Source organism: Pelodiscus sinensis, chromosome 19 (assembly GCF_052426305.1).
Source record: "Pelodiscus sinensis isolate ZL-2025 chromosome 19, ASM5242630v1, whole genome shotgun sequence".
NCBI lineage: Eukaryota > Metazoa > Chordata > Testudines > Trionychidae > Pelodiscus > Pelodiscus sinensis.
Window position 1 is genome coordinate 2,089,242 of NC_143070.1, and position 24,694 is coordinate 2,113,935.

General features: G+C 51.7%; 2 protein-coding genes across 6 annotated transcripts; one reads left to right on the top strand and one right to left on the bottom strand.

Moving 5' to 3' along the window:
* The first annotated feature begins 46 nt into the window (after positions 1 to 46).
* Positions 47 to 20,034, top strand: LOC112544184 (uncharacterized). 3 transcript variants are annotated; one of them, XM_025179915.3, is made up of 2 exons: positions 47 to 193; positions 10,000 to 20,034. In XM_025179915.3, exon 2 carries the CDS (start codon positions 10,053 to 10,055, stop codon positions 10,680 to 10,682), a length of 630 nt encoding a protein of 209 aa, XP_025035700.1. In that variant the 5' UTR covers positions 47 to 193; positions 10,000 to 10,052; the 3' UTR covers positions 10,683 to 20,034. The 3 variants fall into 3 exon arrangements, with proteins under 3 accessions (XP_025035700.1, XP_089627827.1, XP_075774384.1); XM_089771701.1 differs by having other exon boundaries at positions 134 to 193; positions 9,942 to 20,034; XM_075918269.2 differs by having other exon boundaries at positions 136 to 221.
* LOC142825956 (uncharacterized) lies at positions 19,886 to 23,380 on the bottom strand. 3 transcript variants are annotated; one of them, XM_075918266.2, is made up of 2 exons: positions 23,137 to 23,380; positions 19,886 to 21,560 (listed from the first exon to the last, which is right to left on the bottom strand). In XM_075918266.2, exon 2 carries the CDS (start codon positions 21,205 to 21,207, stop codon positions 20,191 to 20,193), a length of 1,017 nt encoding a protein of 338 aa, XP_075774381.2. In that variant the 5' UTR covers positions 21,208 to 21,560; positions 23,137 to 23,380; the 3' UTR covers positions 19,886 to 20,190. The 3 variants fall into 3 exon arrangements, with proteins under 3 accessions (XP_075774381.2, XP_075774382.2, XP_075774383.2); XM_075918267.2 differs by having other exon boundaries at positions 23,110 to 23,380; XM_075918268.2 differs by lacking the exon at positions 23,137 to 23,380 and adding an exon at positions 21,825 to 21,842.
* Positions 23,381 to 24,694: the final 1,314 nt, after the last annotated feature.

Below are 24,694 nucleotides of genomic sequence, written 5' to 3' on the forward strand. Positions count from 1 at the left end.
TATGCTGGAAACTTTGAGAGATAGGGGTGCAGCAAACCCCCAAAAACTCCCTGTACAGGACGTCTGACACAAACTAATAGTAGGCGAAGCATAACAGGCAGGGGGCAGGAAGTCGGCTTGCAGTGTTTGCTTCTTTTCTCTGCAACGTGAGAGGAATCGGCTCGTGGCTTGAATTTGGACACGGTGCAGGAACGTAAGTCTGCTTTGGGTTTTTTTCAAAAGTGAGTCCCTCGTGCGTGAATTTCTGCAGCCCTCTTCTGCCTTTATTCTGGACTTGTGCGTAGAGTGCACTGTGCACCCAGCTCTGGCAGGGGAGTGAGACGGAATGGTTACAGCAGGGTGGGAGTTGGGAGCCAGGAATGCTCGGTTCTGCCCTCAGCACTCAGAGGACAGCAGGTCTAGTGGTTAGAGCAGGGGGGACTCAGCGTTATGGTGCCGGGTTCTATCCTAGCAAGGAATTTAATTCACCTTTTAAAAGAAAAAACAAAATTGCCGTGGTCTCATCTGTAGCTCCGATTCCTCCTCTAGTCCATATAAATGTGATAAGACCCATCTGTGTAAAATGCTTACAGCTTTTGAGAGACTTGGGGACAAGTCTGGCGAGGAGTTCCACAGGTTGACTGCGTGCTGCATGTAGAAAAACTTCCTTTGGTTTGTTTTCAACCTGCTGCTTATTAACAACAGAATATTGTTAGACTTAGACTTAGAAAATTATGCCTAGCAAAAGTTGCAAACACCTTTCCAATTTGCAGGTGACTTTCATGCTACTTTGTGTCTTACTCTGTGTGGATCCAAAGAAGAATGTGGAGGGAGATTGGGGGGGGAGAACCCCTCACCCCAACTGTGCGAAGCCCTCAGGGCATCTGTTCAGAAGAAATTAATGTTCTAATTGTTCTCCATTAACGTTTGGCATACAGGTGTCTAAACCACATACCTTAAAGTATGTTAGTTTTTGTAAAAGCTGATAGGGGAGTAGATGTAGCGTTTGCTTTCTACATTTTTCTATTTGCAGTTTATATTGTCCTGGGTGCTTTGCAGTTATGCAAATCAACCTGCTTAATTATGCACTGAAGTAAGAACTTAAAAATATAAGAGCAGCCAGACGGGGTCAGACCAAAGGTCCATCCAGCCCAGAGTCCTCTCTGCCCACAGGGGCCAATGCCAGATACCCCAGAAGGAGGGAACACAACAGGTAATCCTCCCATGATCCCTCCCGTTGTCCATATTCAGAGAAACAGTGGCTAGGGACCTATTCCTACCTATCCTGGCTAATAAATATTGATGGTCCTAACCTCCATGAATCTATCTAGTTCTTTCTTGAACCCTGTTCAAGTCCTGGTCTTCATGACATCCTTTGGCAAGGAGTTCCACAGGTTGACTGCATGCTGCATGTAGAAAAACTTCCTTTGGATTGTTTTCAACCTGCTGCCTATTAAGAACAGTCAAGAGTGATAAGTTGAGAGGCTGAAGAGTGAAATTTTTAGAGATTCGGGCTGGTCACTGCAGTCTCCTCTCTTTTAAAAAGTTTAGCCCCTCGTTTTTAAAAACCTCCATCTGTACATGGGTCATCTCCCCGCCGTTTAAAAGTCGGTAGGACTTCAGTGGATTTAACCGTTCTCTGAATGCCACGCAGCTACGGCTCTTTGCAGCCTGGGAGTATTTCAGAGAGAGAAACAGCGTAAGCGATAAATTCAAAGGGCTCTCTACGTAGCTTAAACACTGGGAAGGTTAAGGAATGATTTGATCACCGTCTGTAGGGGAAACAAATATTTAATAACAGGCTTTTTAGCAGACAAAGGTATAACACAAAGCGGAATTCTGGAGCGCGGGAAATGGAGACAGAAAAGAAGCTGTCCGTTTCTGACAAGGAGGTGAATTACGCCCTGAAACAATCTAGGCTCTGTCCATTTTCCGATCAAAACGTTTTTCTAAAAACATCTGCCCAGGGAATTATCTGGAGGCATCTTCTCTGGCCTGCGTTCTACACAGATTACACAAAATCACTCAAGCCACAGAACCTATGAAGATACAAGATCTTTTTTATCCGGACTTGGTCCTTTTAGATGGTTGCTTTGTCTTGGTTCCGTCGTGGAGTCCTACTGTAGCTGTGATGGGAACGGTAGTAGTGCGTTGTCTGGGATTTTTTGTTATGTCTGAAGTCCTCTTATGAACAGAGGCCACTGTTCACCCGTGCCATGAACTATGCACCTAAATTCATATGTATGCTTTAATCCCGCTCAGTTCAATGCAAGATAAACACCATCCTAAATATTTTGCCAAGTCGTGAGAGAAGTCTGGGATAACTATTCTGAAAGCTCAGTTCATTTTCTCAGGCTGTCTCTACCCTTTTTGTTTCTTCTCTATAAATAGGGTTTTTTATGGTGAGTTTTTAATAAATAGATTTTCTTTTCTGGAAATCACAGAAACCATAAAAACGTGGGGCAGAAAGAGACGGTAAGAGGTCATCTGTTCTGTTCCTGCAGCGCTAGGCCTACACAGAACATCCTTTACAAGAATTTATTGAATCTTTTCTTTAAAAACCTCCTGAGACAGCTCTCCTGTCCTCGTATAGCGGTCCAGAGCTTAGAGTTGTGGAAGAAAACAAGCCTTCACTCTGCACACAAATTCCCTTTTCCTGCCTCCACACTGTTCAGGTGAAATTCATCAGCCTCTGCCGACTTGAACAGCTGTAATTTGTCCTTCACAATCTCCTCTGGCGAGGAGTTCCACAGGTTGACTGTGTGCTGCATGTAGAAAAACTTCCTTTGGTTTGTTTTCAACCTGCTGCTTATTAACAACAGTCCAGAGTGAAAAGTTAAGAGAGGCTGAAGAGTGACATTTTCTGAGTTTTGGGCAGTTCACTGCAGTCTCCTCTTTTTTCAAAAATCTTCAGTTCATCTGTGCATGAGTCGGTAGCATGTTCTTCTCCCAATTTTGAGGCTAAGAACCTTCCATCTTGTTAATATTAATGGTGTTACGCCGAGGTCATCACCTAATTAGTGAAGCAGAAAAGACCTTAAACACCTCAGCCTTTTTGGTATCATCTGTTATTTGCTCTCTTTCACCGTTAAGCGGAGGCCTTACGGGTACCTTCGTCTTTCCCCTTACAGTTCATGTCTTTTTTTTTTTTAAATCGTCTATTATGTCTATCTCCTTCGCCTTTTTTATTTTGTCCCTGTCGGTTTTTGCTTTTCTGGAAATTGGCGATTTGCAAGTGATTTGTACAGAAAACAGGGTTATAGCTACTTAATACAAGTGGCGCTGTTATGCATAGTCTTGGAAGGGTTACAGGTTTGTTTATTTCTTTGTTTTTAACAGGAAATTTGAGTTCACTCTCTCTGCTGAAACTGATCCTTTCGCCTGCCTGCTGATTCTCTCTCTTTTCTGTCTGGTTTTCTGAGCACCAGTCCCATTCCAGACACATCCCACTGTCCTGGTGCAACCAAACCCAGACCTGGCTGTAAGTTAGGAGAAGAGCGAGTTATCTGCTGAATTTGGTGTGCCTAGCTCCGACTGTTTAGGAGGAGTTCTTGAACATACAGAGAGACAGACACACAGGGAAACTCGCAAATATATAGCACGTTTTCTGCCACTCCATTCTCTGACCTCATTTTCTGCTTCTGTGAAACACGAATGGAACCATAAAAAAATGCTTAAAATCAACATTCTCTGTAAAATGTTGATCATACAAATGAAAATTGAAGTTTGCCCTGGTGTGTGGTTTCCCACCCAATCCTGTGGCAACAGAAAAGCAACTATCTTCTCAGGAAATAGCACCTGTGGCCTCTCTGGTTATCGATAAACTGTTCAGAGCAGACAACAGCAAAATAGAGATAAACACTTCCTCTCCCTTGATGTTATCAGTTATTAGGTCTCCTTCCCATTAAGGAAAGCCTCTACACTTCCCCTACCCCCGCCTCGTAAAATATCTAAAGGTGTTACAAGGAGGGAAAAAATTGTTCTCCTTGGCCTCTGAGGACAGAACAAGAAGCAAGGGGCTTAAACTGCAGCAAGGGAGGTTTAGGTTGGACATTAGGAAAAAGTTCCCACCTGTCAGGGGGGTCAAACACTGGAATAAATTGCCCAGGGAGGTTGTGGAATCCCCATCTCTGGAGATATTGAAGACCCCAATTCGACAGAAACCTGCCAGGGATGGTCTACATCAGTATTTTTAAAAAAAGTTGAGGAACAAAGTACCCTGTTTAAAAAAAAAAAAAAAAAAAAGTATCCCCAGTACCTACAGTTTTCAGACACACCATTTTTTCCCTACCATTGCAACACAGTTGTTTAAACAACTCAATCAAAGCCAGGCAGGCGATGAAATTTTAGGGGGGGTAAAAGGTACAAAAATAAAGCGCTAGAAAGCTTACAACAAAAACTGAGCGTGTTCCACATTGCAGTGGTGTTGACGTACCCCCTGGACTTCTCTCGGACCGCTGGTCGAGAAACACTGCGCTAGACGGTGGTTGGAGCAGGGTACAGGACACGGGGACCTCGCGAGATCCCTTCCGGTTCTATGATTCCGTGATTAAAATAACGGATGGAAAGTTTTCCCCATGCTGTGGATTATGTGAATCTTTGATCAGTCTAATCTGGCCCCAGTCCCCAATTAAATTGGATAAGAGGGTTCAGCTGTAGAGTCCCAGCAGAATTTTTTCTGGCCCAGGACAAATTGGTAACATAGGTAACTCCCTCCCTATAGACCACAATTTGCAGCCTGGGCCCCAGGTAAAGTTTACCCTCCTGCCCCATGGGGGGGACCCGGTTCTGTTGTACCGTGTGCTGTTTCCTTCCCGGCTGTGTCTACACTGGGCCACTTATTCCGGAAAATCAGCCGCTTTTCCGGAATAAGCTGCGAGCTGTCTACACTGGCCCTTGAATTTCCGGAAAAGCAACGACGTTGAACTGTACAAAATCAGCCGCTATTCCGGAAAACCTATTCTGCTCCCGCTCGGGCATAAGTCCTTATTCCGGAACACTGTTCCGGAAAAGGGCCAGTGTAGACAGCCCAGTAGTCTTTTCTGGAAAAGCGCGTCTACATTGGCCACGGACGCTTTTCCGGAAAAAGGGCTTTTCTGGAAAAGCAGCCTGCCAGTGTAGAGGCTCTTTTTCCGGAAATACTTATAACGAAAACTATTCTGTTTTAAGCATTTCCAGAAATTCATGCCAGTGTAGACACAGCCCCCCTGTTTGACTTCAAGGCACGACAGAGAAATCTCCTAAGGGAATTTGATTTGTCCTTTTCATGTGTGTTCATTTTTTTAATTGTATCCTTTGGTATTCAGGCAGTCCCCGGGTTACGTACAAGATAGGGACTGTAGGTTTGTTCTTAAGTTGAATTTGTATGTAAGTCGGAACTGGTACATATTGTAGGGGAAACTCTAGCCAAACATTTCTCCAGAGCTCAGTTTTATTCTCCCACACCTCACTTCCCTCAGGCCTTTATTCTCAAGCTGAGGTGTCTGCTGAGAAAAGCCGCTCCGCGTCTCCCTGGTCTGCTGGAGGGAAGCAGCTAGTGTGGGGTTGCCTCACCCCGTTTGTAAGTAGGGACCCGATGTAAGTTGGATCCATGTAACCCGGGGACTGCTTGTATAGGGTTGTGACAATTTTCTTCCACAAATTGATCTGAGGAAGTGGGTCTGGCCCACGAAAGCTCATCCCCTAATAAATCATCGTGTTAGTCTTTAAAGTGCTACCTAGTCCTGTTTTTTGTTTCAAGGGAGTTCCAGGTTCCCTTGTGCCCAGGAAAGCAGTCCTATGCTGGTTTTGGCTCCACCTCGCTGTAGCGATTTACACGTAGCTGACTGGGTGGGTTTGCACTTCGGGGAAATGGCCCGGAGAGATGAGTGATTAGGAAGACAGATCGCTTACGGACAGTTTGACTCAAAATAAGGCTCAAACACCCTTCCTGACAGGGTGTGCAGCCCTGTGAATGGGAGTGTTTTACAGGCTCATGAAATCTGACCGCCCAAACTCCAGCCGCCGGTCACAGCTTTAGGATTGCCTCTCTCCTGGGGGATTTCTCCGTTGCGGCTCTGAACTCCTCTAAACTAGACTTGCGTGGGATTTGAGGGGTACGTATGCCCTGCCCTGGGTGTAAAATCCACCAGCGCCATGCCTCCGAAAGTATTAAACCTGACTGGGGAAATACAAGAATGGATGTTTGTAAAGGGTTCATGTTAGTGTAAGATTTTTGGAGCAGTGCTACTGCTACAGGGGCGGTGACAGCGGAGTCGGGGTTCCCCTGATCCTACACGCCTATAGCAGCCAGAACAGTCATCACCAGCCAGCAGAATAGAGAGGGGTTTTACTGAGCTTTCAGAATACAGCCCAGCATTAATGTGGTGTGTTTACAGGATTTGGGGCCAGGGTGTTTCAGACCCCTTGGGTTAGGCTCCATTACCCCTCGCCCTCAGCCCCAGCAACCTCAGTCTGTCTCCCTCATGGTTCCAGGCCCAGACTGTAAAAGTTCTTCTTCACACAGCACACAGTCAACCTGTGGAACTCCTTGCCAGAGGAAGCTGTGAAGGCTGGGACTATAACAGAGTTTAAAGAGAAGCTGGATAATTTCATGGAGGTTAGGTCCATAAAAGGCTATTAGCCAGGGGATAAAATGGTGTCCTTGGCCTCTGTTTGTCAGAGGCTGGAGAGGGATGGCAGGAGACAAATCACTTGATCATTGTCTTCAGTCCACCCTCTCTGGGGCACCTGGTGCTGGCCACTGTCGGCAGACAGGCTACTGGGCTAGATAGACCTTTGGTCTGACCCAGTACGACCGTTCTTATGTTCCTATGAGCCATTAAAAAAGAGCTGGAGGATAAGACAGAAAAGATCTTTTTGCTTCTACGTAAAACCACAGGGCGCCCACAGCTGGAATCCTGCCTACCGCTGTGGTCTCCTCATCTCAAAAATGGGTCAGAAAAGGGCAACCGAAATGATGAGGGGGTTGGAACGGGTCCCAGATGAAAAAGCCTGGAACTTTTCAGCGTAGGAAAGAGGAGACTAAGGGCGATAGGCTGGGTGGAGAAAGTGAATCAGGGAACGTTATTTACTTAGTCCCAAGTAAATGTATGCGAGGACCTTGGGAACTAAGAAACCGTCTGTTCTCCCTGCTGCCTGAGAGTCACATCTGGCGGTGGGTAGAGGTGTGGGGCCCAGAGGCTGTCGGGAGGCTGGGGAAGAGAGGGGGAAGGCAGTTTTGGGAAGGCCACACCTTCCCTTACCTACCTTACCCGCTACCCGTGCCTGACTTCTGAACCCCCAACGCCCCGGGCCTTCTAGGCACTAAATGCAACGGCCCTCTGTTCTGGAGGTACCTTATTGGTGTGTGGGGAGGGAAAACCATGTGTGTTTATGGCACGTCTGGAGTATTGCAGCCAGTTGCCCCCCGCTGCAGAAAGGCTGTGGACGCACTGGAGAGGGTCGACCGAAAGGATTCGGGGGCGGGAGCACGTGACCCGCGAGGAGAGGCTGAGCCATCGGGACTTGTTTTGTCTGCAGAAGAGAAGAGCGAGGGGGGATTTGGGAGCAGCCTGCAACTCCCTGCAGGGGGGCTCCAAAGAGGATGCAGAGAGGCTGTTCTCAGTGGCGGCAGGTGGCAGACCGAGGAGCAATAGGCTCACGTTGCAGTGGGGGAGGTCTAGGTTGGATATTAGGAAAAAATATTTCCCTAGGAGAGCTGGGAAGCGCTGGGTTGGGTTCCCGAGGGAGCGGGTGGACTCTCCATCCTTAGAGCTGTTTCAGTCCCGGCCTGGCGGGGCTGATCGAGTTGGGATTGGTCCTGCTTTGAGCAGGGGGCTGGACTTGATGGCTCCTGCGGTCTCTTTCAAGCCAGGGTGTTTTATGAGTCTGTTCCTGGCCAGGACTTTCCAGTAGAAACCAGTCCGGAAAATCCAGTGCGGTGATACATTTGCATGTGGGCAGTATTGGGGATTTTTGTGTTTCTTTGGCCAGGTCGTGCTGACAAGGAAACGCTTTGCACTGAGCCAAGGCCGATGCTGAATGTAGGAAACAAATCAGAAGCCATTACCCCCGACTGTACGCACACGACAATGGGGTGCGAGTTAGCCTTTCTCAAGAGAGAGAGATCTTGGAGTCACTGTGAAGAGTTCTCTGAAAACATCTACTCCATATGCAGTGGCTGACTTAAAGCTAACATAGAGGCGACGTCTACACTGCGGCTTTTGCTGCGAGAGCCTATGCAAATGAAGCATGGATTAGCATATTGTTGCGCTTCATTTGCATAATTTACTTGGCGCCGTTTTTTGCGCACGGGGTTTTTACGCAAAAACAAGCTATGTGGACTTTTTTCTTTTTGTGCAAAAACACCTTTTCCCACTAGATTGGTATAGGGACATAAGCAGGGTTTGACAGAGAGCAGTGAAATCTACTCGCCAGCCCTGCACTGCGCATGCGCAAGACCTGCATTGCGCATGCGCGCGCCACCGGTGAACAGGGCGACCGGCTGAAATCTACTCAGCGATTTGTCGAGCCCTGGGCATAAGGATCTTGCGGGAAAAGGGGGTTTTGTGCAAAAAGAAAACAGCCACATGGCTTGTTTTTGCGCAAAACCTACTCAGAATAAATTATGCAAATGAAGGGCAACAATATGCTAATCTGTGCTTCATTTGCATAGGCGCTCGCATCAAAAGCTGCAGTGTAAACGTAGCCTGGGAATCAGTAAGAAAGGGACAGAGAATAAGATGGAAAATAGCTAATTGCCCCCGAATAAAACCATGGGATGTCCACAGCTTGAACCCTCTGTACACAGGTGGTCGCCTCTCCTCCCAAAAGTTCTCTTGGCAGTGGAAAACGTTCAGAAAAGGGCAACCGAAATGATGCGAGGCCTGGAACAACTGCCTCACAAGGAGACATTAAAAAGAGGGGGAATTTTTCAGCTTAGAGAAGAGGTGACTAAGAGGAAGGTCTGACACAGACCTGTCAGATCATGAATTAGGGGGAGAAAAGGATTTTTACGCTTTCCCACTCTACAAGAAGCCGAGGTCTTGATGCAAACTGAACAGGCAGCAGGCTGAAAAGAAACACCAGGGCGTAGTCTGTGGAAGTTGTTAGCGGGAGTGTTGCGAAGGCCAAAAGTATGATGAACAGACCAAAGATCCAGCAAGCGCAGTGTCCTGTCTGCTGGCAGTGACCAGAGGGAGTGAACACAACGGGGAATCATCACGATCCTCCGCTGTCTCCCATTCGCAGCTTCTGACAGAGACTAGTGACACCATCCCGGCTTATAAGTATTAGTGGACCTAACCTCCATGAATGTATCTAGTTCTTTTTTGAGCCCGGTTAAAGTCCTGGCCTTCACCACATCCTCTGGCGAGGAGTTCCACAGGTTGGCTGTGTGCTGCAAGAAAAAAAAATTCCTTTTGTTTATTTTAAACCTGCTGCCTATTTATTCCATTGGGTGACTCCCTTGTTCTGGACCGGGGTTCAAAAAAGAACTGGAGAAGTTCCCAGAGGAGAGGTCCATCAAGGGCTATTAGCCAGGATTACCTGGTCTCCATGCTCTACTTGTTCCTAAATCACTGATTGTTAGGAGCTGGGACCAGGTGACAGAGGATGCCCTGTTCCGTTCATTCCCTCTGATGCGTCTGGCACCGTCAGGAGAGTCTAACAAAAAGAGCAGGCAGCATGTGTTTCTACCGGTGATGCACATGCCTTGGTGCACAGAAAAAAATTATTCCACACATGGGTGGAAAAGATCAGAGGGAACATGGCAGGTGGGGTTTTCTCAAGCCAGGAAGTTGGCTTTCCGTGGAAGTTGGGTTTCTATCAGTGGTGCACATGCCTTGGTGCACAGAAGAAAATTATTCCACACATGGGTGGAAAAGATCAGAGGGAACATGGCAGGTGGGGTTTTCCCAAGCCAGGAAGTTGGCTTTCCGTGGAAGTTGGGTATCTAACTCCCCCTCTTCTTTCTCTCCTAGGTGAATCTTCGCTCATGTTTGGGGCCCTGGATAACGCTTATTTATCTGATTCTTTCAGATCATTTGCTCCCTTGCTTCAGGGCCAGAGACAGCAGCTGTGAGAAGAGGAGGATGGAGGGGCCGTCCCTTGTCAGCAGACCTTGCTATCTGGAACCGCTCACCGTAGAAAACCTTCTCCGAATGCGGTGCAAGCTGGAGTCCGAGGGCCAGATGACCCGGGAGCGGAAGGCCCGCTTTAACGGGGTGCTGAGAACGGTCAAAGAATCCGAGCTGGTGCAGAGCAACGCGAGGACGGTGATCGAGTGTGACGGGGGAGACCTGGAATATCTCTGCAGCGACGGAGGAGAAACCGTCTTCGTCCTGTGCCAAGGCGGAGAACCCCTGTATATCGGGAAGAAAAGGGACAGTGATTCGTACCCTTCGCCGCCGCTCCCCGAGGCAGAACGGCTGAGTATCAGACACCTCCTGGGGGCGATGAGCAGGCTGGAAACCCAGCACCGCATGACGGAGGAGCTGAGAACTTGCTTTGAATGTGCCCTGGAGAACTTCCGCAAAGAACCCAACTTCGTCCAAGAGAACGCCCGGTTGGTGATCAGCTGCGAGGGAAAGGAGCGGCATTTTGCATCTGGGAACGGGGAGAACGAATTCGTGGTGTACCTGCAGGATGGCAAACCCCGGTACGAGAGCCAGGTGCTGGGATGGGGAGCCTACCTTTTTAAAATGCTGGCCAGGTTGTTTTAAAGCTTGCAGGGTGGACCGGATTTTAACTAGAAGACAGCTGGGAAGAAAACAAACCAACAAAAAAGAAGCACTAACCCAAATCAGCCAACGAACCAGCTCAACCAAACCAAAGTCAACCAACTCAACCTCTCTTATTCTATGAAGACAGATTAAAAAGACTAGGAGCTTTCATCTTAGAAAAGAGAAGATTATGGGGGCGATAGGTTAGAGGTCTATAAAGTAATGACTGGTGTGGAAAAAATGAATAATGAAAAGTTATTTGCTCATGCCCATAATATAAGAACTAGGGGTCACCAAATGAAATCAATAGGCAGCAGGTTTTACACAAACAAAAGGAAGTTTTTCTTCACTGAGCACACAGTCAACCTGTGGAACTCCTTGCCAGAGGATGTGGTAAAGACTAGGACTTTAATAGGGTTCAAGATACAGCTAGGGTGTGTCTAAACCACACGGCTCCATCGACGGAGCCATGTAGATGAGGCTGATCGGCAGAGGGAAATGAAGCCACGATTTAAATAATCACGGCTTCATTTAAATGTAAATGGCTGCAGCGCTCTGCCGACCAACAGTTTGTCGGCAGATTGAGGCAGTCTGGACGCTCCTGTGCCGACCTAAAAGCCCTTTGTTGACCTCCCCCTTATGCCTCGCAGGATGAGGTTTACCAGGGAGGTTGACAAAAGGCTTTCAAATTGGCGCGGGAGCGTCCAGCCTGCCCCGATCTGCCGACAAACAGCTGATCATCAGCTGGTTGGCAGAGCGTGGCAGCCATTTAAATTTAAATGAAGCTGCAATTATTTAAATCGCCGCTTCATTTCCCTCTGCCGTGTAAACTAATCTACATGGCTCTGTTGACGGAGCCATGTTGTTTAGACGTCCCCCTAGATTGCTTCGTGGAGGTTAGGTCCATCAGTGGCTATTAGCTAGGATGAGTAGGAATGGTGTCTCCCGCCTCTGTTTCTCTGCAGGTGGGTGACAGGGGAGAGAGAACATGAGGATTAAGTGTTGTGTTCCTTCCCTCTGGGGCATCTGGTATTGGCCTGTTTTGGCAGACAGGATAACAGGCTGCATAGACCATTGGTCCGGACCAGTATGGCCATTCTTATCAATCCGAGCTGGCGAAGAACGGATTTTTCACGTTCCTGGCCGTGTCAAAAAGTGACACCAAAGAAAAGTGTTTGGGGCCAAGCCAAGCACGGTGGACCCGAATCGAGCTGTGACCGAGCCTCTTTACGTTGTAGATTCACAAGACGCCTGACGGACAGAGGAAATCTCTTTTAGGAGCCCACTGAGAAGGGAGAGCGATATCTGGTTTTCAATCTTCGCTTAAGAGCCAGTTGGCTTCTCGTGTCCAGTGGCCGAGGGCCAGAGAAGCAATTTTCACACCACCCTAGCAGTCATGATACTTATAAGTAAATAAAGTGGGTTTGGGATGCGTTCCAGAGCATCCGGCGGTCTGGATTTGGGCTGCCGTCCCCCCGTACGGTGTGTGGGAGAGTTGTGGGAGGTAAGAGAAGATGCCATGATGTAATCTACTGGGTCAGGATAGTCCAGATGCCATGGAAACCGAATAAGGCCACAGGGAATCCAGCTGCCATGGAAACCGGGCACCATAACAATCATGAACCATGGAAACCGGGCCTAAAAGAAACAAAGCGCCATGGAAACTCGGCCTGAGAGAAACCTAGTTGTCATGGACACCAGGCCTCTGAGAAACCCAGCACCATGGAAACCAAGTTGTTCAGGAACCAGGCTTCTATGACAACGAGAACGTCCAGGGAAACACAGTCACACAGAGAAGCCGGGTGCCATGGAAACCAGACTTCCAGGAAACCGGCTGTGTGGAAACCAGGCCTCAGAAACTCAGTTTCAGGGACAAGCAGGAAATTGGGAGCCATGGATACCTGTTGTGCTTAAAAGAAACACCCGGGATATTTTCCAGGAGGAGAAGACAACATGCCACATGTATTGAACATACATAAATCAATCAATACTTTATCATATGCATCTGATACATTACACATACACACACACACACACACACACACACACACACACACACACACACACTCTCCGTCTTGTTGTTCCCAATAGTTGCTTCCTCTAACTGCACTGGCCAAGTGAGTTATCTGGGAGAGGGATGGAGCCGGGTGTCTCCCGATCTGGATTGATGCTGCCATGTGGACAAGACAAAAAAACCCCGGGGTCCCTCTGCAAGATGCCTCCTATTTATCCCTCTCATGCAGCCAGTTAGTCAACACCTCACCTTTGTAATACTTCAAAGAGAGCTCTTCCAAGGGCAGGCACTTGCTGCTTGACTCCGGAGGCGTCTGTCTGTCCAGTCTTCTTTTCAACGAGCTCACGTCACAGGGATTGTCTCGGATTTGGCTCCCAGCCCCTCTCCACCCTTGCAACCGCTGTGGGAGCTGTTCACCTTTCAGTCTCCATCCACCCCTCATCCATTTCAACAGGGCACTCAGGGAAAGGGGAGAGATCTCAAAAGACATTTTTCTTTAGCTTAACTATTCCTAAGGCCTATAACGTAAAGGGCTTAATACAAGTTATATGAGAATGATACATGGTTACATGGAACTGTTACAGATATTCATAGATTTATCCACACACCAAGCCATGGGGCAGCCAAGCAATACAGAAACCAGGCACCAGGGAATTTGGGTACCACAGAAACCCGGCATCAGGGAATCTGGGTACCACAGAAACCCAGCATCAGGGAATCTGGGTACCACAGAAACCCAGCATCAGGGATGCTGGGTACCATAGGAATCAGGCATCAGGGAATTTGGGTACCATATTGTCATGACCATGAGGGATGGCCAGCAGCCTGGACACTACGGGGTTAACTATGTCCCTTACCTAAGCCAGGTAAAATCAGCCAATAAAAATGCAGATAGGGATTTCAAACTGGGACAAAGGGAATTTTGTGTTTTTCCCTCCTTTGTCCCTGGGCAGTGTCTCTCCAGCGACTTAGGGGGACAGACACTATGTCTCCCTCCAAGGCTGTGTCTAGACTACACCTCCCAACAGAGAGAGATGTACATTAGGCAAATTGAAATTGCTAATAAAGCAGGTATTTAAATATTGATTCATTAGCATAAACACGGCCACCTCATCTTTTGAGGAATACAGGACTTTTTTGACAAAGGGTTTATTTTTTGAAAGATCCCTGTCTAGACTGCCATTTTTTTTTCAAAAAATCTTTGTTTTGAAAAAAAGTGGCGGCCATGTTTATGCTAACTTCATTAGCAATTTTGACGTGCCTAATCTACACCTCTCTGTCGACAGAGAAGTGTAGTCTAGACACAGCCCAAGAAAAGACTCTTCACTAGCTGTAAGTAGGGTCAAGTTTAGATACATCTGATAGATTTTATTGTTTTATGGTTTGAGAAATGGGAATCTGACGTCTGTTCATTTAAAAATGGGTTTTCCTCTCCTTTTTTAAGATTTTGGGGGGAAGCTTTATACCAAAGCCTGGAGAGAGAAGGTTTTAGGGTACTTTTGTGGGCCCCCACTTCTGCATTTATCGGCCAGAGTGGGGAAAAAGCCATGACATGGTGGCAGCAGTGGGATCATTTTGAGACCCCAGGATTTTAAAAGGACACAGGTTTTTCTTTTGAGTTGCAAGCTTTGCTGTTTTTTTCTCTTGTTTTTTTTTCTTTTGTTTTCTGTGCTGCCTGGGGGAGAGGCAGACAGAAGGTTAACCTTAAACCAGACACAGGCCATCCTACCCAACCAGTCTGTGGTGTTCTAGCTTTCGGGACAACTGGATAGCTAGGCTAGAATAGGGCAGGGAAGGAGCCCAGTACATGCTTTTGTGATGGGGCAAAGTAGCCCTAGAGAATCCAACTTTTCCTAAGCAACACCCTGAGGTAGAGAGAGCCTCCGTGCAAGGCAAGGTGTCAAGCTCCAGGGAAGATTCACACCCTGGAGAGGGGAAACAGGAGCATGTCCCTATGAGTCCAGGGGGAAGTAAATTTGAGGGGGCAGGAGCAGCCGGCAGCTGCCCTACGTCCCCCACCCCACCGCCTTCTATGTGAGATTATGCCTTAAAGGCAAGCAGACCTCTAAGTGAGAAAGATGGAGTTTCTCCTACACATGGAGCGTGCACAGCGAGAGGCCGAAGAGAAGCATGACCAACGAGAGAGGCAGCTGGCAGAGACGAGGCGAGCAGAACTAGAGGCCAGGAGAACTTGCAGGATGCGCATCAATTCTCCAAAGCCCTTTTATTCCCGAGAACTCAAGGTTCTTCACTTCACAGCCCAGGAGAAGGAGGAGGCAGAGTGGCCCGAGGCAGCCTGCTACGACGGGAAAGGCAAGGGCGGAGTAGAAGAGGTAAGCCTCTCCCTGAACCTCAGCCACGAGCCGCGCTGACAGATCGTGCAACTGTGCACCCGTTCACCCCCAATGTTCTCAGCTACCATGGGACAGACCGACCGAGTGTCTCACTCCATTGACACAGGTGATGCTCACCCAGTCACAGCCCAACTATACCGAATGGATCCTCCAGCCAAAGCAGCTACGGAGAGGGAAATCAAGGACATGTTAGAGAGATGGGCATAATTCACCCTTTGGAGAGCGCATGGACTTCTGCAGTGGTCCTAGTTCCCAAGCTGGATGGGGAAATCCGTTTTTGCGTGGACTACCGTAAGCTAAATGCTGTAACTCATCCCGAGAACTACCCCATGCCACACACAGATGAGCTATTGGAGAAACTGGTTCATGCCCAGTTCATCTCCACCCTAGACTTAACCAAGGGCTACTGGCAGGTACCTCTGGAGGAAGCAGCGAAGGAAAAATCAGCCTTCATTGCACACATCGGCCTATATGAGTTTAATGTTCTTCCTTTTGGACTGCGCGACGCACCTGCCGCCTTCCAAAGGCTCATGGATCCTCTATTTGCCGGATTGGGAGAATTTGCAGAGGCCTATCTAGACAATGTGGCCGTATTCTCTGATTTGTGAACAGAGTGCCTAGAACACCTCCAAGCTGTCTTCCAACGCGTAAGGAAGGCAAAGCTAACAGTTAAAGCAAAAAAAAGGTCAAATTGGCTTGAACAAGGTGATTTACCTTGGACACCAGGTCGGTCAAGGAACTATCAACCCTCTACAGGCTAAGGTAGAGGCTATAATAAACCAGCCTGCCCCCAAGTCAAAAAAACAGGTCCAATCCTTTTTAGGCTTGGCCGGGTATTCCAGGTGATTTTACCACACTACAGTGAGGTCACTGCACCTCTAACCGATCTAACCAGGAAAAACCAACCCAACGGGGTCAAGTGGACTAACTAGTACCAGGAAGCTTTTAACCAGCTCAAGGCGGCTCTTACGTCGGACCTTGTGCTGAGGGCCCCAGACTATGACAAGCCTTTTGTCGTCACCACCGACGCGTCCGAGCGGGGTGTGGGGGCAGTTTTGATGCAGGAAGGACCAGAGCAACAACTCCACCCAGTCGTGTTTCTCAGCAAAAAATTGTGTGAAAGAGAAAGCCGCTGGGCTGTCTCCGCGAAGGAGCGCTGTGTGATTGTGTATGCTCTAGGGAAACTAAAACCGTAGGTGTGGGGGCGACGCTGACCACGCTGCTCTTCCGTGGCTCCATTCAGTCAAAACAACCCACAAGAAACTCCTTCGGTGGAGTTTGGCGCTCCAAGACTTTGACGTGCAGCACGTTTTGAGAGCTTCTAACAAGGTGGCTGACGCCCTCTCCCGAGAGGCATTGCCGGATGCAATTCCTTAGGACACTCTCAGTATATAAGTCATGGTACTCCACAGATGTGGAAGGTTTGGTTTAATTTTCATGTATTCCATAGTCTAATGAAGGGGGCATGTACTTACTTCCTGTCTTTTATCTCAGACCGCTGGGAAGAAATCACAGCTAGTGTACCCAGAAGCTGTCCAGCACTGTTTGTGATTTGAGGGGCGTGTCATGACCATGAAGGTTAGCCAGAAGCCTGGGGACTAAGAGGAAGCTGGGTACCACAGAAACCAGGCATCAGGGAACCTGGGTACCATAGAAACCCTGGCATCAGGGAATCTGGGTACCACAGAAACCAGGCATCAGAGAACCTGGGTACCATAGAAACCCCGGCATCAGGGAATCTGGGTACCACAGAAACCAGGCATCAGAGAATCTGGGTACCATAGAAACCCCGACATCAGGGAATTTGGGTGTCATGAACATGAGGGATGGCCAGCAGCCTGGACTAAGGGGTTAACTATGTCCCTTACCTAAGCCAGGTAAAATCAGCCAATAAAAATGCAGATAGGGATTTCAAATTGGGACAAAGGAATTTTTGTGGTTTTCCCTCCTTTGTCCCTGGGCGGTTTCTCTCCAGTGACTGAGGGGGACAGACACTATGTCTCCCTCCAAGAAGAGACTCTTCACTAGCTGTAAGTAGGGTAACATTTAGCTACAGCCGTTAGCTTTTATTGTTTTATGGTTTGGGAATGGGACTCTGATGTCTGTGCATTTTAAAAAGGGGTTTCCTCTCCTTTGTAACTAAGTTTTGGCCATGGCGGAATCACCCCATGAGTATACTAATGGGTGAGTTTTCCATCTAGTCATGCTGCTTGCAAAAGGAATACTGTGGTGATAATAAAAGTTCTTTCTCTTTTCTTTTTATTAACCTGCTATTGGTTAATGTTTGTGTCCTGGTTTTCCCAAGTAATCTCTCCCTGGTTTCTTTATCACTACGTGGGTGGTGACAGCAGATTTTTATCCCCAAAATCTAGGTTTTGAAGATTTTGGGGGGAAGTTTTATACCAAAGCTGGGAAAGAAGGTTTTGGGGGACTTTTGCAGGCCAGAGAGGGGAAAAAGCCTTGACACACAGAGACCCAGCATCAGGGGAATATGGCAACAGACAATATTATTGCCCTAAAGAGGCCAGTGAGATTTTATTCACATTGCTATGGTGCATGTGAGGTTCATTGTCCCCTATGGACACTGTGCGTGCCTCTGTTTCCCTGGGTACCACACGGATACCCAGATAGGGGGATTTGGGAGCTAGGACTACCCAGCTGCCTGCCTGTAAACAACAGACACCCTTTGTAACCTGGGCAGAAGAGGGGGTGCGGCTGGGGACACCTTTTGCTCGGGAAGCAGGACACAGGGTGGAGGCGGTGGCTTGAGTGTGGTGGGGGTGGCAGCTGGAAGGTGTTTGCAGTTTGCAGCCGGTCCAGGGGCCACACAGGGAGACCAGGAGTCCTGACTCTGGACTTCCTGCAGCCAATATCTCTGTGCACGGGGCTGACCGGACTCTTGCATCAGCCATGCGGGGCTGAAAAAAATAAATCCTGGCAGCGACGGGATGTAGCCCCAGACTCTGGCTGTGACTTAATTTCCCTCAGAAATGGTCTCTCTCGAGAAACATTTGTGAGAGTCAGCAGCTTCGCTAAGGGCAATCAGGCCTCGGTGAACCCAGCTGCCATGGAAACCAAGCCTGGCGGTGAACCCAGGCCTCAGTGTACCCAGCTGCCATGGAAACCAAGCCTGGCTGTAAACCCAGGCCTCAGTGTACCCAGTTGCCATGGAAACCAAGCCTGGCAGTGAACCCAGGCCAGAGTGAACCCAGTCACCATGGAAACCAAGCAGTGCAGCAGCAGACAGGCCCAAGAGCCACTGGTACTGGGCCCAGTTGCCATGGAAACCAAGCCAGCCCATTAACAGACTAAGGCCAACAGGCCTCAGTCTCCATGGAAACCGGGCCTGGCCAGTGAACAGGCTGAAGAGGCACCAGGCCTCTTAAGAGGGATAAGGGATCTTTCGGAAAAGGCTTTATTTTCCGCAAGTTCCACGTCTAGACTGGCACTTTTTTCCGGCAAAGCTCCGTGCTGAAAAAAAAGCGGCAGCCATTTTTATGCTAATGAAGCGGGGGAGATTTAAATCCCCGCTTCATTAGCAATTGCGATACGTCTAATTTGCATCCTTTTTACGAAAAAGGGACAATCTAGATGTAGCCTGTGTGTGTGTGTGTGTGTCGGGGGAAGCTCATCTTTATGAAGCAGATGCTGTTTTTCTACTGTAGTCTCAATAAACGCCGTGTGTTGCCTTTTCCCCTGAAAAAAAGCTCCACGTGCTTCTTATAAGCATAACAGGGGGACCAGCCGGCTTTGGGGGGCAGCCCCGATCTCCATCCGCCCCATGAAGAACAAAGCTTCCCTGGGCATTGTCTTATCAGAAATAGCTTGGGGCACCCACCCACCAGGCCCCCGGCGCTTAGTGCTGTACAAATAGTACCAGACAGTCCCTGCCCCAACCAGCCTACATTTTGGACATCACAACACCCGCGGGTGCACGGAAGGCACAAGGCTGGAGGAGGGAGGGGGAGGGGGGCAGGACCGTGTTCTGACAGAGACGAGCTCTGTGCATGACTTGTAACAAAATCAGGTTTTGTCAGCGGTTGGTTGGTGGGTTTGGGGGGAGATCTTGTGTGTTGCACAATGGGTAAGACACCGGGACCCTCTCTGCTGCTGTGGGTGGCATCAGTGCCCAGATAAGGTGGCGCTTAGAGTATTCAAACTCATTTTCCAGCGTAGCAGCAGGTGCAGCCCTGGGGAATCGAAAAAAGATGAAAAAGGAAAATACATATCCTAGGACAGATGCTGCTATTCTAGCTCTGACCAACAGGGGGCAGCAGGAATCCATAGACCCCTTCCAATTAGTTGTACTAATTGCCAAAGAATTAATGCCCACAAATCAGATATCTTCACAAGGAAAAACCACCTTCTTTTCATTTCAGCCAGCCTGGGCATAGTCTTAACCTTACTACGTGCACCTTACTTCAAAGAGACTTTAGCAACAGATTAACTTCCGAACTTTCATTCATCCTTTAATTTGACACTTTACAAATGGGCCTTAACAAAGATGCTAATTACCTTACCCATTACAAAGATAGCTTCCCCATTTATCACCCCTGATTAGCCATTCATTGACTCAAATAGCTATTCCCTCCTTTCCTCTCCTTTACCCCACCTTCTGTTCTAAATCTGACTTGTCGGTTTAATAACGTGTTCACTTTTCCAAAATCCAGCGGATTCCCTCCCTGTTTGTTTTTCAAACCCCCTTTAGTTTAAGTTGTGTATTTCCTCTCACTAGCACCATGCAGAAATGCGCAGGTGCCAAACAGCCAGAAGAAAGGTTTAAATTCGAAATAAAAAACAATTGTCTTGATGGAGTTAGAGAAAACCCAACGACGTTTGTGGAAACTTTTCTGTTTATTCTATGAGGAAAAAATACATATTAAGGAAACAGAGTTTGGACTTCAAATATCCCAAGAGTAACGTTAAGGTTGCCTACGTCACCCTAACTGCCCCCTTGCAATACAACCTGCAATTATAAGATCATTTTTGAAATATCTGAAGATCCAGACTCCAGAGCAAAAATATCCTCTCCCAGCAGCCATGACACTAATAAGTAAAGAAAGATTTTTGGGGGCTGCTCAAAAGCATCTAGTGGTCTGGACTGGTCTATGGACAATCCCGCTACATGGCCCTATTCTGATCACACAGCATCACGGGGCCCGGTGCTGGGTGGATCTGTCGAGGGGTGCAACTGAGCCAAGCGCAGATGCAGGGGCAGCTCCCCGACCTCATAGTGGGGTCTCCCCTCCTTGTAGGACACGTTGATCTCACACGCCCCCTCCCCCGAGAGGAACTCCAGGGTGCTCCCGTCCCCGCACATCCGCAGCCGGGCGTTCTCCTGCACGCATACGGGCTCCCGGCTGAACCGGGCGATGGCCTCCTCGAAGCAGCCGCTCAGCTCCTCGCACACCACCCCCCAGCGCCCCAGCCGGAAGCACACGATCTCCAGGTGGTCCACGCTCAGCGGCTCCGGGCAGGTGTGGGACCAGGTCACGGGCCGGTCCGGGCCCAGCTCCGTGATGAAATAATTCGGCCCCTCCTCGCCCATGGGCACCAAGACCTCGCACAGCCCCTGGCCGGAGACGAACTCCAGCAGCTCCGGGCCGCACTGGATCCGCAGCCGGGCGTTGGCCCACACGCACTCGGGCTCCAGGGCGAACTCGTTCCAGGCGTGGCACACGCAGAGCGTGAGGGGGTCCTCGCTCAGCTCGCTGTCCCACAGATTCTCCAGCAGCGTCAGCAGCGTGTCGGCGCTCAGCGGCACCAGGCCGGCGCGGACCCGAGCCAGCTCCGCGGCCAGGGGCAGCTCCCCCACCTCGTAGCAGGGGCGCCCGTCCCTGCAGCGCACAGAGAGCTCGCACGCGCCCGCCCCTGCCAGGAAGGCCAGGCTGCCTCCGCCCCAGCAGATCTCCAGGCGGGCGTCCTCTTGCACGCAGGGAGGCTCCCGGCAGAACTGCTCCAGGGCCAGGGCCAGGCAGGCGTCCAGCTCGGCGTCCGGCTCCCCTCGTTGCGCCAGCTCAGCCCGCACGCCCTGCAGGGCCTCCGCGCTCAGCACCTGGGGGGCGGACACATCCCCTGGGGGCTCGGGGATGGGGCCCCCGTCGGTGTCACCCCCTGAGGGACGCGGCCGCTCCTCTCCCCCACAGCCGTCAGCCATCCTGGCGCTGCCCAGCCCACACAAGGGCCCCCTGGGCACACTCCCAGCAGCTCCCCCGGCACGGGGCGGCTGCCTCCTGTTCCCAGACGCTGGGCCGGGCTCCGGAGCCGGGCACTGCTGGGCTTTGTGCAGCACCTTGTGGGGCTCTGGGTCGGAGTCCTGCAGGGCAGGGTGGAGACGGGCTCCCGGCTCGGCCCGCAGATCCCCGGGGGTGCAGCTGCCACCAGCTTCCCAGGGCACAGCAGCTGCCGGTCCCCTGGATTCAGCTCGGCCCTTCTGGGGCGGGTCCCATTCCTCGGTGCCGCTGCCCGGAGCCTCAGCTCAGCTTCTCCCCGGACCAGCTCCTCCCAGGCCTGAGAAGAGAACAGGAGACGCCCGTTTCAATGGGAGAACATTGACACCAGTCGGGGGATCTCTCGGCCTCAGGCCACCGCCCCAGGTAACGGGCAGGGTGTGCTCCGGGCAGTGCTGAAGGCTGTGGGGGGGGGGTGTCCAGGAGGCACTAGGGGCCAGCTCTGCCCCCCCCCATCTTGTCCAGGGGCCTGACAAATCTCTCGTCCTACCCTGTGGCAGGGGGCCCCGAAACCATCTCTCCCAGCCCAGCCCTGCATTCTCACCCCTCGGCCCCGGCCTGCCCAGGGGAGCCCTGCTGTGCACTGTGAGTAGGACAAAGTCCAGCAACGACAACTCCTGCCTGCAGATCCCCGCCTGGCACAGAGGCTGCTCCCGCCTCCCCGTCGCCGCCGGCCTGAGGCTCCTGATTTGACCCCGCCCATGGCGCTGCTGGGCTGGACCAGGAGCCCCGGATCCCGGCGGGCGGGGGAGGCCGATTCGGGGCAGGGCGCTTCGGCCGTGGGAGCCGAGCGGCCCCGTGGGGAGCGAACGGGGCAGAGCTCCTCAGACGCAGCCTGACCCCAGCCACGCCCGCAGCCACGCACTGGGGTCAATCTAGGAGGGCCAGGGAGGGGATCTGTCTGTCCCCAGCATCCCGGGGCAGGCGCGGCGGAGGGATCGGCACAGCCCGGCCTTGCTGGCGCCAGATGGAGCGGGAGCGACCCCAGGGACGGGGAGAAGGAACATTCCCCTCCGGTCCCCGTGCCACCCGGCCGGTCCCTCTGTGATGCTTCTAAGCAGCACACGGCATCTTTTTCCGGGGAAAAGGCAGCGAGGCCGACTCCCGGCACCACCCTCTGTGGTTACTTGGGAAACCGCCAAACTCTCTGGCAACCCGCCGGGACGGCTGCTCAGCGCTGCTCCGGCTGGGCGGAACCACCCCCCCACCCCGTGAAAAACATTCCGGGAGGTCAGGTGACACCCCCAACGATTTGCCCCCCCCCAGCCTTAACTCTGCCCCTGCCAGAAATCCTGCCCCACCCCTCCAGGGCAACCCCTCTGCCAACCGCCCCCCCCATGTAAACCCTGAGATTCCTCCCCCCCTTCTCCCAAAGGCTTTTACACACCAGCTGGTAACGTTGCCAAGAGGGAGGTGCCCAGGACGCTTAAACACAGCGGTGTCGGGGGAGGGGGGGGAGGAGACAGGGGCAGGAAGGACAGAAATGGGGGGGCACAAACACGGGGGGGGGGGGCAGGAAGGACCAAAATGGCAAGACAGACCCTGGGGTTTAGCGCAGGGAGAGGAGGGAGCCGGCAATGGGAACCCGGGAGGAACGGGAGGGGGGGGGAGTATAAGGAACCCCACAGGCAGAGACTCACCCCACATCCCGGGGGGGGGGATTTAATATGGAAAATAAGCCAGAACCCTCCGGCTCGCAACCCCTCCCCTAAAGCCAGCGCCGCCCCCCAGCTGGAGGAGGAATCCAGAGAGTTTCGGGGGGGGAGGGGGGACTTGGCTCTTGCCCCGCAGGGGAGGGGCCACGGGGCAGGAGCCCGTCCCCCACTTACCGGGTTTGGGGGACCCCCGAGACCTACCCGGAGCAGCCGCTAGGTCGCTGGGCAAATGTTGCCGGAAACTTTCTGGGCGGGAGCAGCGCTGGGGCGTGGCTCGGAGGCCGCCGTGGCTGGGGGGCTCGGCTCGGCTCGGCTCGGCCCGGCGATGGCAGGCGGCGGAGAGACGCCCCCAGACGCGCCCGGCCCCGCGGTTCCCACGCCCTGGCCCGGTTCCCACGCTGCCTGCGGCTCCCAAAAGCCCGCTCCGGCCTCGCCCTTCCTGCGAGCCTGCCCCGCCCCAGCAGCCAATGGGAGGGAGGGGGCGGGGTCTCGCAGCAGCAGAGCAGGGCGGGGGGGGGGGGTGTGATGTTGCACCCTGGGGCGTGGGGAGCGAGAACAGCCGCGTGTCACATCTGAGCTGGGGGCCCGTGGGGGAGGGGTGCGGAGGGGACGGTGGGGGAGGGGTGCGGAGGGGCAGGGGGGGGGGGGGGGGGATCAGACAGAGGGGCAAGTGGGGGGCGCCCCCTGTAGCAATGAAGATGTGGGCCAGGGCCTGCCCAGGGAGACCTGGGAGCAGAGCCTTCACCCCCACAAAACTCCGTGGGCTGCCCTGCCCCTCGCTGCCACCCCGGGGGGCATTGTCGGTGCAGGAGCCATCTGGTCCAGCGGGTCCGCCCGCCCCTTCTGAGCCGGGCTGCTGCCTTGCGGGTGCTTTCCCTCCCTATGGCGCTTGCCAGGCCAGTCTGGCGGGACTAACCCCTCGGGGTCCCTCACACCTGGCCCCACTTCACCCCCCTGCCGTGGGGCAGCGCGACGCCCAGGGGTCACCTGTACCGCCTCAGCCAATGAGTAAGAACCAGCATTGGAGAGAAAGACCTTGCCACCTTAGAGCCCCGTCCAATGTCCCATCTCCAGCCAGGACCATCCCTGATGCTTCAAAGGAAGGAGAGAAGGGGAAAACAACTGGATACATGTGGCAGGGGGGGGATAATCCGTCCCTTCCTGACCCCTGCCACTGGGCAGCTGAGACCCTGAAGCATGAGTGTTAGGAATGAGAGACGTACAGCAGAAATGAGGTCTGGGGCCGATCCCCCCTCAGAAGCCAACCCCAGCGCTCTCTGGAAAGGAAGCTTGCCCCCCGACAACTCCTAGTGGGAGTTAGAAACGTTCCTCCCCTTTCCGGCCTGAGTTTGCTCGTGCGCGGTGGGTGTCCGTCTCTCTTGGGCCGGCGTTGGAAAACTTCTCCAGGGTCCTGCCTGACTCTCTCTCTCCTCCAACCCACTAGGTCTCGCCCCCCACGCCGTCCCTCCTAAAGCAAAGGATACACCCCAGACATCCCAACCTTCATCACTATGGCCATACAAATAGCTAAGCAATCCCTCTATTGAAATACCCCACCAGTTCAGGTCAGAAGGCCGGCAGCCACAACCGTTACATAATGGGCCAAAAACAAACATCCCCCCAGACAAAACACCCCCCAGAGCAAACCCTCCGCAGCCTCTTACTGCGTCAGGGAACCCTCCTCTGCTCCCCAGCCCTAACACAACACATTCCCAGCTTACGCTAAGCCAGCAGCTCACCAAACAACCCCCACAGCCAA